General features: G+C 49.8%; 1 protein-coding gene across 3 annotated transcripts in view; it reads right to left on the bottom strand.

Annotated features, from left to right (window-relative positions):
• Positions 1-2548: 2548 nt before the first annotated feature.
• Positions 2549-13887, bottom strand: part of Polr3a (RNA polymerase III subunit A) — a 46658-nt gene continuing 35319 nt past the window's right edge. For 2 of the 3 annotated variants that reach the window (XM_004846377.4, XM_021259679.2), the window contains one exon: positions 9220-12138. In XM_004846377.4, coding sequence (XP_004846434.1) covers positions 11990-12138 — 149 coding nt within the window. In that variant the 3' untranslated portion in view covers positions 9220-11989. Of the gene's footprint in view, positions 4420-9219; positions 12139-13887 lie in introns of those variants that run through there. The other variant, XM_013072958.3, reaches the window with a different exon arrangement.

Raw genomic sequence — 13887 nt, 5'->3', positions numbered from 1 at the left:
GGGATGTAGCTCAGTGATGCTGCACCTGCCTGGCAAGCGCAAGGTCCTGAGTTCGATCCCCAGTACCAAAGAATTTATGTAATTCAAGGCTAACATTGTTCTCAGAAGCCTTACAGCATACTGTAACTTGCTTCCATCCCTCCCTAGATTTGGGTGGAAATATGGAAATGTCCCCTCCCCCAGTAACTGGGAGTGGAGTGTGTGTCAGTTGTACAGTAGCAAATGAGGAACAATGCTTTCTTCATTTTATAATGTACAGCATTGACTGGTGCTGTTTTTATACAGTAAAGCAATAGCTTTGTACCACAATAAGAAACACAAAATATTCAACTTCTTTAAAAAATATTTACTGTTTTACAGCTGGGCATGGTGACACATGCCTGTAATTTCAGGACTCAGGAGACTGAAGCAGGAGGGTTACCCAGAGTTAGAGGCCAGCCTGGGTTAGATAGCGAGTTCAAGGTCATCCTGAACTATATAGCAAGAAAACAACTCAAAAAACAAAAAAGTTCAAGGCCAGCCTTGACTATGTAGCAAAAGAAGGAAAAAATGGAAACAGTTTTTTGTAAACAGGGAGGGGTGGAGGGGGGGGGGAGGGGGGGAAGGGGAATGGGGGGGGCCCAGTATGTGTCAGGTACAGGTACAAATTCCCAATGAGGAATGTGATCATAATTATACCTAAAATGTACCAAAAAACTTTTTTAAAAAAGACCCTTCTCCCAAAAAAGTAAAAGTTAAAAAAAGTAAAAGTAAAAAAAATTGCCATCTTAACTATTTTTAGGAGTACACTTTATTGTTAAATATATTCACATTGTTGTGTAACCAATCTCCAGAACTCTTTTTTTTTTTTTTGCAAAAGCAGAACTTTGTACCTATTAAACAAGAACTGCTGGGCATTGTGGTACACGCCGGTAATCCCAGCACTGGGGAGGCTGAGGCAGGATGAACCCCGAAAATTCAAGACCAGCCTGGACTGTGCAGTGAGACCCGGTCTCAAAAACAAACAAACAAACAAACAAAAAACAAAACAAAGGCTGACACGTTTTCCAAAGTCAAGAACTTGATCTTGAACTGTTTGTCGGAGGTGACATGCGCTAAGGCCAGCTTGCCGCGGGCCTCCAGGGGCTTGCCCCACCTTCCAGGCGGCAGAGCCACGGCCCTCTATCCTCTGGGTGAACAGCTGTTTCCAGGCGTGAAGTCGCCTCTTCCTCAGAGTCCCAGAGAGGCACAGGAGTCGGTAGGGAGGGCCGAGTGGGGTGCAGAGTCCGCGGACCCTTCGGCGCTGGGGCCGTGTAAGGGGACGGGAGCCAGGCCTGGTCCCTCGAGAGCCCTAGGAGCGCCGCGGCGGGGCCCTGGGAGCCCGGCCTCGGCCCGAGCCGCGGGTTTCTCGGCTGAGTCACTTCCGGGCCTAATACCAACTCCTGCCCTGCTCCGCGGCCTTGCTCCGGCTCCGCGGGCCTGGTGTGGGGGCCGGGAGCCGCGCAGGTGGCTTCCGGTCCGCTCCGCTCCGCTGTGCGCGAGGGCTCTGCCCAGGCAGGGTTGAGCGTGGGGCACAAGCCAGCGCCTCCATCCCTGGGAGAGAGAAAGGGGCCGCCCCCGGGAAGGTCAAGGTCATGTTCTGTACGAGGGCGCTGTGGCTGGAAGGTGGCCCCAAAGTCCACGTTAGAAACTTCACCCCCCAAGTCACATGCGGCTGCGGTCTGCAGGGGCCTTTGGGAAGTAATTGGGTCCCGGGCCTGTACTGCCCAGGACAGCACGGGTGCCTTTATAGGATCGGAAACAGAAGCAGAGTGTGGTGGCACAGGCCTGTAATCCCAGAACGCAGGAGGCCGAGACAAGTTTGGGGCCAGCCTGGGTTACATAGTGAGTTCAAGGCCAACTACAGAAGGTCTCCCAGAACTCACTAGGCCAGGCTGGCCTTGAAGTCTGGGCGATTCTCCTGCTGGGTCAAATGAAGCCTCTAGTTGTAGTTTTTTGAGGAATCTCCACACTGATTTCCACCCCAGAAAGAATGGCTGCTATCAAGAAATCAACAAATAACAAATGCTGGTGGGGGTGTGGGGAGAAAGGAACCCTTCTCCATTGCTGGTGGGAGTGCAGACTGGTGCAACCACTGTGGACATCAGTATGGAGATACCTCAAAGAACTAGGACTGGAGGTCCCATTTGACACAGCTATTCCCCTGGTGGGTATCTTCCCCAAAGAATTAAAAAGAATCATACCACAGTGATATATGTGCACCCATGTTCATAGTGGGACAATTTGTAATAGCTAAAGCTTGGAAGCAGCCCAAGTGCCCATCAACTGGAAACTAGATAAAGAAAATGTGGTTTTTAAATAAAATGGAGCAGTACTTAGCCATAAAAAATGAAAAACTAGAGTCATTTATAGCTAAATGGATTCCTATCGAGGCCATACTCTTAAGTGAAATAAATAGGACACACATGTGTAAATACCAAATAGTTTCACTAGTGTGAGAAACTGATAGTGTAAACAAGGGTTAAAATGATTAAAATGAATAATTGATAATTTCAAATAGGAAAAATGGTCCAAAGATGAAGGAGTGAAGGGAGGGGAAGGGGAAAGGAAAAGAGGGAAAAGAAAAACTATGAGAAAAGAAAAAACAAATGGAAATGAAGTCTATGTAAATAGGGAAGGGTAGACGGGGTGAAGGGTGCACAGGTAATGGGGAAAAAAAAAAAGAACCAAGATATATCATGTACAGGTACAAACACCCAATGATAAATGTAAATGAATTGTATACCTAAAATGTACCAATAAAAGAATTAAACAAAAAAAGACTAGTGATGTTGAGCATATTGTCATGTATTTATTTGCTGTTTCTACTTCATCAGATGCCCATTTTTTGATTAGATCTTTAAATTTGGGGGGATCTGATTTTTTTGAGTTCTTTATATATTCTAGACAGTAGTCCTTTGTCTGAGGAACATCTGGCAAAAAATTTTTCCCATGCTGTGTGTTGTCTTTTCACTCTGTGGGTGGTTTCTCTTGCTATGCAAAAGCTTTTTAATAAGATGAGGTCCCCGTTGTTGATTCTTTGTATTATTTCCCATGCCATGCAGTCTGGGTTTTCTTCATGAAGTCTTTGGCTATTCTTGTGTCCTCAAGTGCTCTACCTATTCTCTCTTCCAGCAGATTTAGTGTTTCTGTTTTAATATTTAGATCTTTGATCCATTTTAATTTTAGGTTAGTGCATGGTGCTAGATATGGGTCTAGTTTCAATCTTCAGCATGTGGAAAGCCAGTTTTTCCAGCACCATTTATTAAAGTGGCTTTCTTCCAGTGGAGGCGTTTGCTCCTTTGTCAAAGATAAGGTGGCCAAGTATGTCTGGAGTTCCTTCTGCATTTTCTAGTCTATTCTTTTGCCAGTACCATGCTGTTTTTATCACAGTAGCTTGGCAGTATAATTTAAAGTCAGGGATTGTGATGCCCTCTGCCTTGCCTTTGTTGCCTAGAATTGCTTTTGCTATTCTAGGTCTCTTCTGGTTTCAAATGAATTTTAGGATTATTTTTTCTAATTTTGAGATACGCTATTGGAATTTTGATTGGGATTGCATTAAATCTGTATAACAGAGGGCACACGCTGGAAGACTGCAGGGTCTTGAGGCGCAGTGCCCAGCCATCTTTACGAGAGGAACCCATCAGCTCCCTTTATCCAGGCCCCTACAAAAACCTCACTCTCATCCACTCCCACCCTTGCCTCTTCTCTAAACGGATGGTGTTCATCCCAACTCGCTCTAACGAGAGGACCCCCACGCCTCTCCGGCTCGTTTTTTCTCCCCATCTACCCAAACACCACCTGGCGTAAGGCCCACTCACCATGATAGCTATGGGTTGGGGGGGGGGCGCGAAGGCGACAGGAGCAGACACCGGGTCCCGGTTACCGTCCTCGACAAGCTAAGAGCCGAGTTGCCCAAACAGAGCTCTAACTTGAGATCTTCCTGCCACGGCCTCCAAGAGTACTGGGATTACAAGGAGTGCATCATCACACCTGGTTGTCAGCAAAGGCAGAAACATCATGCCAGAAGGGCCTGGTGGAGCAAATCTGCTTAATTTATGGTGGCTGGGAAGCAGAGCACAGGTGAAGAGCACCAGCAAGAGCTGTACCTTCCAAAGGCACGACCCACTGATGAACCTCCTCCAGCAGGGCCCCACCTCCTCACAGCACATTTAGCTGTGAACATCAGTGGATGAATCACATTTAGCTGTGAACATCAGTGGATGAATCCATGGACAGAGTCGCGCTATGCAGTCCAGGCTGGCCTTGAACTCACGGTGATCCTCTTGTGTCATCCTCCTGAGTGCTGGTATTACAGATGTATGCCAGCACACCTACCTGGCTTATCAGTTTTTTTCTTATATACAATTCATTCTTTGCCGCCAATTAAGCTGAAGAAGCCTGGGAATAAAGTATAAAATAAAAGTTAATAAAGTTCTTTGCCTAATTAAAAAAAATCTGTATAACAATTTTTGGAAGTATGGCCATTTTCATTATTTAGTTCTGCCTATCCAAAAACAAGGGATACCTTTGCTTTTTTTTTTTTTTTTTTTGGTGGTACTGGGGATTGAACTTGGGACCTTGCACTTGTGAGACAGGCAGTGGAACCACTGAGCTAAATCCCCAGCCCCTATGCATCTGGCTTTTTTTTTTTTGGTACCGGGGATCGAACCCAGGTTCTTGCACTTGTGAGACAGGCAGTGGAAACACTGAGCTAAATCCCCGGCCCTGCTATTGACTTTTGAATGTTGACTTTGTATCCAGCTACACCACTGAATTTGGCTATTAAATCTAGAAGTCTTTTGGTGAAGTTTTTGGGGTCTTCTACATAGAGTATCATGTCATCCACAAATAATGATAATTTAACTTCTTCCTTTCTTATCTTTATTCCTTTTATTTCTTTCTCTCGTCTAATTGCTCTGGGTAAAGTTTCCAGAACTAGGGCTGGGGATTTAGCTCAGTGGTTCCGGTGCCCGCCTCGCAAGTGCAAGGTCCCGAGTTCGATCCCCGGTACCAAAAAAAAAAATTTTCACAACTATATTAAATAAGAGTGGTGACAGTGGACATCCTTGTCTTGTTCCTGATTTTAGAGTGAAAGCTTTCGGGTTTTGTCCATTTATATGATGTTGGCTGTTGGTTTGTCATAGATGGCTTTTATCAGGTTGAGATAAAGACTATACCAATTTTCTGTACGGTTTTTATCATGAATGGGTGTTGGACCTTGTCAAACACTTTTCTACATCTATTGAGATGATCATATGGTATTTGTCCTTGGGTCTGTTAATATGGTTTGTTACATTTATTGACTTGTGTATGTTGAACCAGCCCTGCATCCCTGGGATGAATCCTACTTGGTCATGGTTTATAACCTTCTTGATGATTTGCTGCATTTTGTTTGCCAGTATCTTATTGAAGATTTTTTTTTTTGTGAGAATTTTTGCATCTATGTTTATTAGGGAGGCTGGCCCGTAATTCTAATTCTCTTTTTTCGTTGAGTCTTTCTCTAATTTTGGTATCAGGGTAATGCTTGCTTCCAGGAATGAATTTGGGAGTATTGCTTCCCTTTCAATTTCATTAAAGAGTTTTAGAAGTAGCAGCATTAGGTCTTCTCTAAATTTCTTGTAGAATTCAACAGTGCCATCAGGGCCTGGGCTTTCCTTTCTTATTTAATTACAGCTTAAATTTCACTGGCTGATATTGGTTTATTTAGAATTTTTATGTCTTCTTGATTCAGATTTGGTAATTCATATGTTATCTAGGAATCCTTCTGTTTCTTCTGTATTTTTTATTAGAATACAGGTTCTTTGCCGGGGATTTAGCTCAGTGGTGCTGCACCTGCCTAGCAAGCACAAGGTCCTGAGTTCAATCCTTGGTTATGGGGCCAGGGGGGCAGGGAGAATACAGGTTCTCGAAGCACATATTGATCTTCTGGATTTCTGTAGGATCTGTTGTGATTTCGCCGTTTTCATTCCTAATTGCATGGGTTTGAGTCTTTTTTTCCTTTTAAAAAATAAGGTTGGCTGAGGGTTTGTCAATTTTATTTAATCTTTCAAAGAACCAACTCTTCGATTCACTGATTCTTTGTATTTTTTTGGTCTCCACTGCATTAATTTCTGCTCTAATTTTCATAATCTCCCTCATACAAGCTTTGGGTTTGACTTTTTTTTTTTCTAGAAGCTTGGGGTTCAATATTAGGTTATTTGAACTTGCTCTGTTTTTCTGATATGGGAATTCACTATAAATTTCCCTCACAGGACTCCTTTTATTGTATCCCATAAGTTCTGGTATGTTGTCCTGGCATTATCATTTAATTGTAGAAACTGTCTGATTTCTTCTTTAATTTCATCTGTGACCTATTGGCTGTTCAAGGAGGGTGTTATTTAATTTCCATGTGTTTATGAAGTTCTTGTGTTTTTTTGCCATGGATTTCCAATTTTTTTTTTTTTTTTGGTACCAAAGATCAAACTCAGGTCCTTCCACTTGCAAGGCAGGCACCAGGACCACTGAGCTAAATCCCTGGCCCTGATTTCCAATTTTATTGCACTATTGTCTGATAGTATGCATGGGATAATTTCAATTCCTTTGCATTTACTTAAGCATGTTCTATGAGCTAGTATGTGGTCTATTTTGGTCTATTTCCTGCACATGTTCTTTCCCTCCCTGTCTGATACCAAGTTTTCCTCTTAGGACTCTGTTCCCTCTGTCTGTTCATCCTCAGCCTTGCTTTCTGTATTCACCTGACTCAGCTTGTACATTCTAAGTAGAATTTGGGTCAATGTTTTAATTTTTATTGAAATTTTCAGTTCAGCTTTAAAATGTTACTATCGAAATGTTAGCTTTAAAAAGTTGAAAAGGGGTGCAAGGCTTATGAAAAAGAAAGCCAGATGCTGTTCTTCTGGTTGTGATGGCACATGTCTATAATCCCAGCATCTGGCAGGCTGAGGCAGGAGGACTGCCATGAGTAACCTTTTGCCCTGTGCCCTTAGCAAATGCATACACACGTGGTACAATGGAATGATAGCTGGTGTTGGCCTGGAGGTCACAAGAGGAGGATCTTGAGAAATGAGTGTGGGGGAGGTGGCTCGTGGCTCGGGGTGTGCAGAAGCCAAGGGGCCTGGTCCTGTGGTAAGCGTGCAAATAGTCTTTAGCACCGTGGGTCCCACCTGCAACCATGAGGTCCCGGTTTCTCAACATCTGTGAAACATGTGGCCCTGCCTTGCTCTGGGCCACCCTCCTGGTTGTGGGAGGGGCCCCAGGGCTCCACTTCCCTCCCCTGCCCCACACTCTCTTCTCTATGAAGGTCCCCAGGGTTATGGTCACCTCTTTCTCTTCCTTTTCCTCTCGCCCGTGGCCCCCACAGCTGTACACCTTCAAGTTCCGGTAAAAATCTTTTTTTTTTTTTTTGACAGGGCCTCACTAGGAAGTGCAGGCTGGCCTTGAACTCACCCTGTATCCCAGGTGGTGACCCTCCTGTCTCAGCCTCTGAGTGCTGGGATTTCACCAGGCAAAGCTCTGGGGCAAATCCTTAGTGGTCTTGGAATGTGACCCCGAGAGACCTTCATCCACCCAACTGCCTGTGATACAGGAAGCTGAGAAGTGCACTGTCGAAGGTGCTCAGCTATCTATGGCAAGACACCCTGGACCTGCTGCAGGGAGCCGAGCTGGGGAAGAGTGGCATCCCTCATGAGGGAGGAGCTGCTGGAGGGCATAGTCATTACTTTCTCAAGGTACAGATGATTCCGACCTCAGGGTTGCTTTGAGGCTATAAAATATTTAAACAGAGTAAATGTTCCAGCATGACTTTGTTTTGAGACAGGATCTTCCTAGGTAGCCCACACTGGCCTCGACTTTGCAGTGATCCTCCTGCCTCAGCCTCCCAAGTGCTGGGATCATAGGTGTGGATCATGGCACCTGGCTCTCCTGTTTCTTCCAGATCTCTCCTCTGAAGGTCACAGAAGGTGTTTATCACACAGGACTGAGCTAGCAGAGGTTACAGGCCCACGTCTCTCTAAGCTGGTCTCTTCCATTCCTCCCTTGCAGTTCCTCCCTTTGGGTGTCCATGCACACACCTGGGACTCCCTGACTTATGGGGTTCCCCTTCCCCACCCTGTTCCACCTGATAATGATTTTCTCTGGAGTCTCCCCAGTGTCTCCGTGGGGACCGGTCCCGCTCCAGTTTCCATGGCAACTCTCTGGTTACCATGGTGACATGGAAGCGGCTTTGGCTTTGTGCTGGAAGCCTTTAGCTCTGGCTCTGGTGTTTGGCCAGGGCTGGGGCCCAGCTGGAGGTGAAAATGGGGGACGGGGTCAGGCTTGTTGCCGGGGTTGGGGCAGGTGCGGGAGTTCTCTCTGGGAGGACGAGGCGTGGGGGTCAGGCTGGGTCACTGGAACCTGCCAGCTCGGGATGATGGCAACTTCTCAGGAGCAAAAAGCCAGGCATGGGGATTCGATCCAGGCCTGTAGGGCTCCAAGGGCCTGCTCACCTCAAGCCCAAAGTCAATGAGGCAATTTAGGGTTGCACCCATGCCTTCCTATATTCATTTAAAAATACTGTTCTGGCTGGGCTCTGGTACGAACCTGCAATCCCAGCTATTCATTCAGGAGGCTGAGGCAGGAAGATTGCAAGCCTGAGCTCCACAATTTAGTCACTGAGATATTGTTTCAAAGTGGTTCTGGTTCGATCCCCGGTACTAAGAATAAAACAAAACAAAGTAGTTCTGGCGTCTGCCTCGAAAGTGCAAGGTCCTGAGTTCGATCCCCAGTAACAAAAAATAAAAATACAAAATAAAAGTAAAAACGGCTGAGGGTGTGGCTCAGTGCAAAGGCTCTGGGTTTGATCCTCGGTACCAAGGAATCCGAATCTTCTCCAAGACCCTTGATTTCCTATGAGGTATCCATTTAAAAAGATAACTGGCAAGAGGCTGGGGTTTTAGTTCAGTGTTGCTGCGCCTGCCTCACAAGACCAAGGTCCTGAGTTCAATCCCCGGTACCAAAAAAACCCACAAAAAACTGGCAAGACCTACAAAATTAGAGAAGTACCGTCAGGTGGGAAGGAAGTCACTCCCTAGCTCGACCCTTCAGTTGCTCGTTTCTGTCCCCATAGGCAGCCGGGTTACCAGTTCCTTGGATTCTTTGCTGATGACTTTCAGACAGCAACCTCTCTTTATGGAGGCAAAGAATCAAATTCCAGCTCCAGGGACAGCCTGTTATACAGTATATTGAAAAGAACATCACGCCCGTATCTTATCTGTCCATTTGAATTCTTCTGATCCTACCACCCACAACTCCAAAATGAGACTATGTTGACTTTATAGGCCAATTAAAAATGTTCTAAACCGAGCAGTTATATGCTTGTGATCCGAGCACTTGGGAGGCTGAGGCAGGAGGGTCCCCATGAGCTTGGGCCCAGCCCAGATGCCAGGTTGTCCAGGAGATGCCCCAACCAGGTGGTGAAGTCTATTCCCTCGGGGACTACACACCCCTGGGAACAGCGCAGAGAGGCTCAGCATGCACCCCAACTTAGGAGTCCACACATCACCTGCAGGCAGCTGGGGTTGTTGCTCCTTGTGCTCAGGGCACGGCCTCTGGAATCCACACCCAAGCGAATGAGACCAGGAAGGACAGGCTGGAACCCAGGACTGCCCCAGCCTCAGTGGGGCAGCTGATGAGTGGAGCTGGACTCACCTCAGCCAGTTTCACCCTGAACCTTCTCCTCTGTCCCTCCTGGACATGTCTGGGTTTGGGCAGTGCTAGGGATTGAACCCAGGACCTGTGCACTAAGCTCATCCCCAACCTTTGGAAAATTTTATTTAAAATTTTAATTTTGTACTCAGACATGGTAGCACCTATCTGTAATCCCAGCACTCGGGAGGCTGAAGCAGGAGGACTGCTGAGAGTTTGAGGCCATCCTGGGCTGCCTATTAAGTTCAAAGCCACCATGCTCCGCTCCTCAAAGCTCACTCTTGGGATCACTGCTGCCGGGTCCTACTGTCTGTCCTGGCTTAAAGCCCAAGGCCAGGCCTGAGGAGATGGCATCCGTGGGTGACAGGCTCCTGTGTGGAGCCACTGCCCCAGGCCGGATCATCCTCACAGCTCCGGGCTGACCTGCACCCACCTCGGAGAGCTCACACCTGAGTGTCCGTGCCAAGAGCCCTCACCAGGAGGGCCAGTGGACCCATTGATCCTACCCACCAGCATGGGAGGGCCTGGGGACTGCGGGGACCTCACAGCCACCGGGTGCCACTTAACAGTGTGCAGTGGGGTGGGCTTCTTCCTCCCTCCTTGCGAGGCCTGAACCTCAGTGTGCCTGGGTCTCACCACCCCGGCGACTGCCTTCCCAGGCCGGGTCTCTGGAAGGCCGCGGTCATGTGTGCCGTCCTCTCCTCTCTGCGGCCCCCTTGGGCTGTGTGAGCAGCAAGCAGCGCCCTCGCTGAGGTCTCCCAATGTCAAGAGCCACAGGCTAGCTCAGCTCAACAAGGGGAAAGCACAGAGGAAATGGCATTTTCTACACCAAGGACCCCTGAGAGGTCGCAGGTCAGCCTGGTGTGGCTGCAAAGTGGGACACAGGGCCACACTCCATTTTTTTTTTTTTTTGGTTTTGAGACAGAGTCTCACTTTGGAGTGCAGGCTGGCCTGGAACTCAGTGATCTTCCTGCCTCAGCCTCTCAAGTGCTGGGATTACAGGTGTGCATTACCATGCCTGGCCTGGGCAGTGCTGGTCTCCACCACTTCCTGAGGCATATGAAGCCCTAGGCAGGGCCAAGCCCCGAGTCCTGGTCACCTCATCAACAGGCCCATTTGGGTGGACAGGCAGGGTTGGGTGGCCCCGAGGACCTCCTCGCAGGGAGGGAGGCTGAAGTCACTGCCAATGTCCCTCCCGCCCCATGCCAACCCCACCAACTTCAGTGGAAAGAACATGTTGTCTCTGCCTTCTGCCACGGCCGCTGCCTTCACTCCTTCCCCTCCTGCACGGTGCAGGCAGCAGGCAGAACTGCAGCAAGGATTGGATGCGGGTCTTTCTGGGACACCTGACTCTGCCTCCTCCCAGCCCGGGCTCAGCTTCCGGTTGTCACAGGAGCTCTACTCTTCCAGGAGCCTGCGGAGGCTGGCGGGGCTCCCCCAGCCTCAGGCTCACCCACCCTGTGCCCTCCTCCTGTCTCATACCTCCCTACGGCTGGTGCCGGCCCAGCAGTGCCCCACCCCACCCCGGGGAACCTGCAGGCCACCAGCTCTGTGCATTCTCTGGCTGGGAGAGGGGGACCGACACGGAGACCCCTCAGCAGGGTATGGAGGCTGGTGCTGGGCGGCACAGGGCCTGGACCAGGTCCACATCACGGCTGGCTGATGCCAGGCCATGCCATCTGGTCCCGACCTCAGCATGCTACAAACTCCAGGAGGCGGCCCCAGGCCCAGGCTTGGCTCTTGTCAGCCCGTCAGGTGACAGTGAGGTGAGGCCATGGGGCAGCTGGGCCCCACGCCTGACAGTTGCAGCTCCATGACAGACTCCACACGGCACGGTTTCTCAGTGCCACTTCACGATGGCTTTCTTGGTTTCTCTAGGTTCCTGGATTCCAAAATGAAACAAAGCAACCAAGCCCCCAAATCCCCAAGTGGACAAATAAATGACACTATTTACAGGAGGACATGGTGATTTCAGCATAACTGAGGGTTGGAAAACCTGGACAGCGTCCCAGCCCTCGAGGGGTCAGACCCGGCTCACATCAGGGTGACTGACTGGCGGAGCGAGGCTGTGGGGACCTTCTCCCGTGTCCCGGCTGGTGCTGAGACCCCAGACAGGCAACAAACAGCCGAACCCTGTTCTTCTCAGTCTGTTGGTGAAGGCAGGCCGGCTACGCGCTTCCCGGCCTGAGGAGCCACTCCTGGGGACAGCAGGGGCCTCCTGCAGCCACCAGCATAGGCAGGGCCTTGGGCTTCGGTGTCAGCTGCCCACAGGACAAGAGCAGCATGGAGACTATGTGACCAGGGGGATGTGGAACTCATTTGTGTCGAAGATCAGGGGTCTCTGGGGAGGGTTGGGGTCCCTGTTGGCTTTGTGCAGTAGCTTGAAGAGCCCGGTTCCAATGTTCATGGGGATCCCCATGATGATGCACTCGGACACCCCTGCAACAAGGATGGAGGTCAGAGAGCTCAACGCATGGGGGCTGGGGAGGATGCCAGCTCCGCTGCACTGGAACTGGCTGGCTGGACACAGCACCCTCCTTCCCATGTGTACTGGGGGGTGAGTGGCCGCGACGGCCGAGGCCAGATCCTGCAGGCCCAGCCTCTCCAGCTCCACTCAGCTCTAAGATGCGCCTGTGGCCTCACATCAGGCCGCTGCATTCAGTGCTCACGAGGCCCCAAAGAGGCAAAGCATCACATGGAGAGCACGAGCAGTGGCTCACGGTGCGCTGGAGGGTGAGGAGGCAATCTCCAAGTGGGGTGGGGTGACCGTGTCAGGCCCAGCTCACTGCTGTCAGGCCAGGTGAGGGGTCCCAGCCCTGTTTTCAGGCAGAGTTGCTATTCTTCCTTTCTTGCAAGGCAGACAGAGGAACCACTGAGCTAAATCCCTGGCCTGCCTTCCTTCGTTCCTTTTCCAGACAGTCTCACTGTGTAGTGCAGGCTGGCCTCACACTCCAGGTAACCCTGCTGCCTCCGCTTCCTAAGTGCTTGATTAATGTGCCACCATGCCTAGCTTTCTTTTTCCCAGTGCTAGGGAGTGAATCCAAGGCCTCTCCACTGAGCTACGTCCCCAGCCCTTTTTGTTTCATGACAGGGTCTTGCTAAGTCACTGCCCAGGCAGGGCCGGAATCTGTGACCCTCCTGCTGCAGTACAAGTGTGTGCCAACGCGCCTGATAGCTCTTCCTTTTGACCTGGCCGTGGCTCTCCCCAGCTCTCTCTGCACCCCCCTTTGTGGCCCACCTCGGTCTCTGGTCTTTTTTTTTTCATAGTGGTGCTGAGATTTGAATCCAGGTCCCTGAGGGTGATAGGCAAACATTCCAGCACTGAGCTAGACTCCTCGTCCTCACCTTCCTTTATTATAGGAAGTTATGCAGGGTGGATATGGTGGTGCACATCTGTAATCCCAGCTACTTGGGAGGCTGAGGCAGGGTGACCCCAAGTTCAAGGACAGTCTGGTGAACTTAGCAAAACCCTGTCTCAAAATAAAATAAAAATAGGGCTGGGGATTTAGCTCAGTGGCATCACAGCTGCCTTGCAAGCGCAAGGTCCTGAGTTCGATCCCCCGTACCAAAAAAAAAATTAAAAAATAAAAAGGGGATGGGATGTACTGCTCTCCCACCAACCCTAGTCTGTGTCTCCTTTCCTATTCTTTTCTTTTCTTTTTTGGTACCAGGGATTGAACTTGGGACCTTGTGCTTTCGAGGCAGGCGCCAAAACCACTGAGCTAAATCCCCAGCCCTCCTTTCCTCTTCTTTTAAATTGCTGGGTGTGAAACACAGGGCCTGTACATGCTAGGCAAGCATTGTACCAGTGCTATGCTCGTGTGCCTTCTGAAAGAGAAGTTACCATGGGGGGACGCACAGCTGTTGGCTCTGAAAGCGGCCTCACCCCAGGCCCTACCTGGCGGTCCTCTACTTGGGAAATCCATACAAGCGGAGGCAATGTGACAGGAGGTGGCTGCTGGGAAGCAGAGCTCCAGCATGGGCCCTGGGTGGGGGACTGAGGGAGCTGGGGCAGAGCCACTGAGCCTCCCCGTCCTGCCCTCCGCAGCTGCCACCCTGGGCCTGCAGGTCTTGCTGGGGACTGAGGGGCAGGCGCAGGGCCCAGCGCTCAGTAGCAGCCCCAGTGCAGACAGCACCCCCTGCGCCCCCTCTCCACCTGTGGGAGGGCAGGGCCGTGGACTCCTCACT

Source organism: Heterocephalus glaber, unplaced genomic scaffold (genome assembly GCF_053883595.1).
Source record: "Heterocephalus glaber isolate CG9 unplaced genomic scaffold, H.glaber_assembly_v1.0 deba00001497, whole genome shotgun sequence".
Classification (NCBI taxonomy): Eukaryota; Metazoa; Chordata; class Mammalia; order Rodentia; family Bathyergidae; genus Heterocephalus; species Heterocephalus glaber.
Note: the sequence above shows the minus strand (reverse complement) of the source record. Positions and strands in the feature narration are given on the sequence as shown.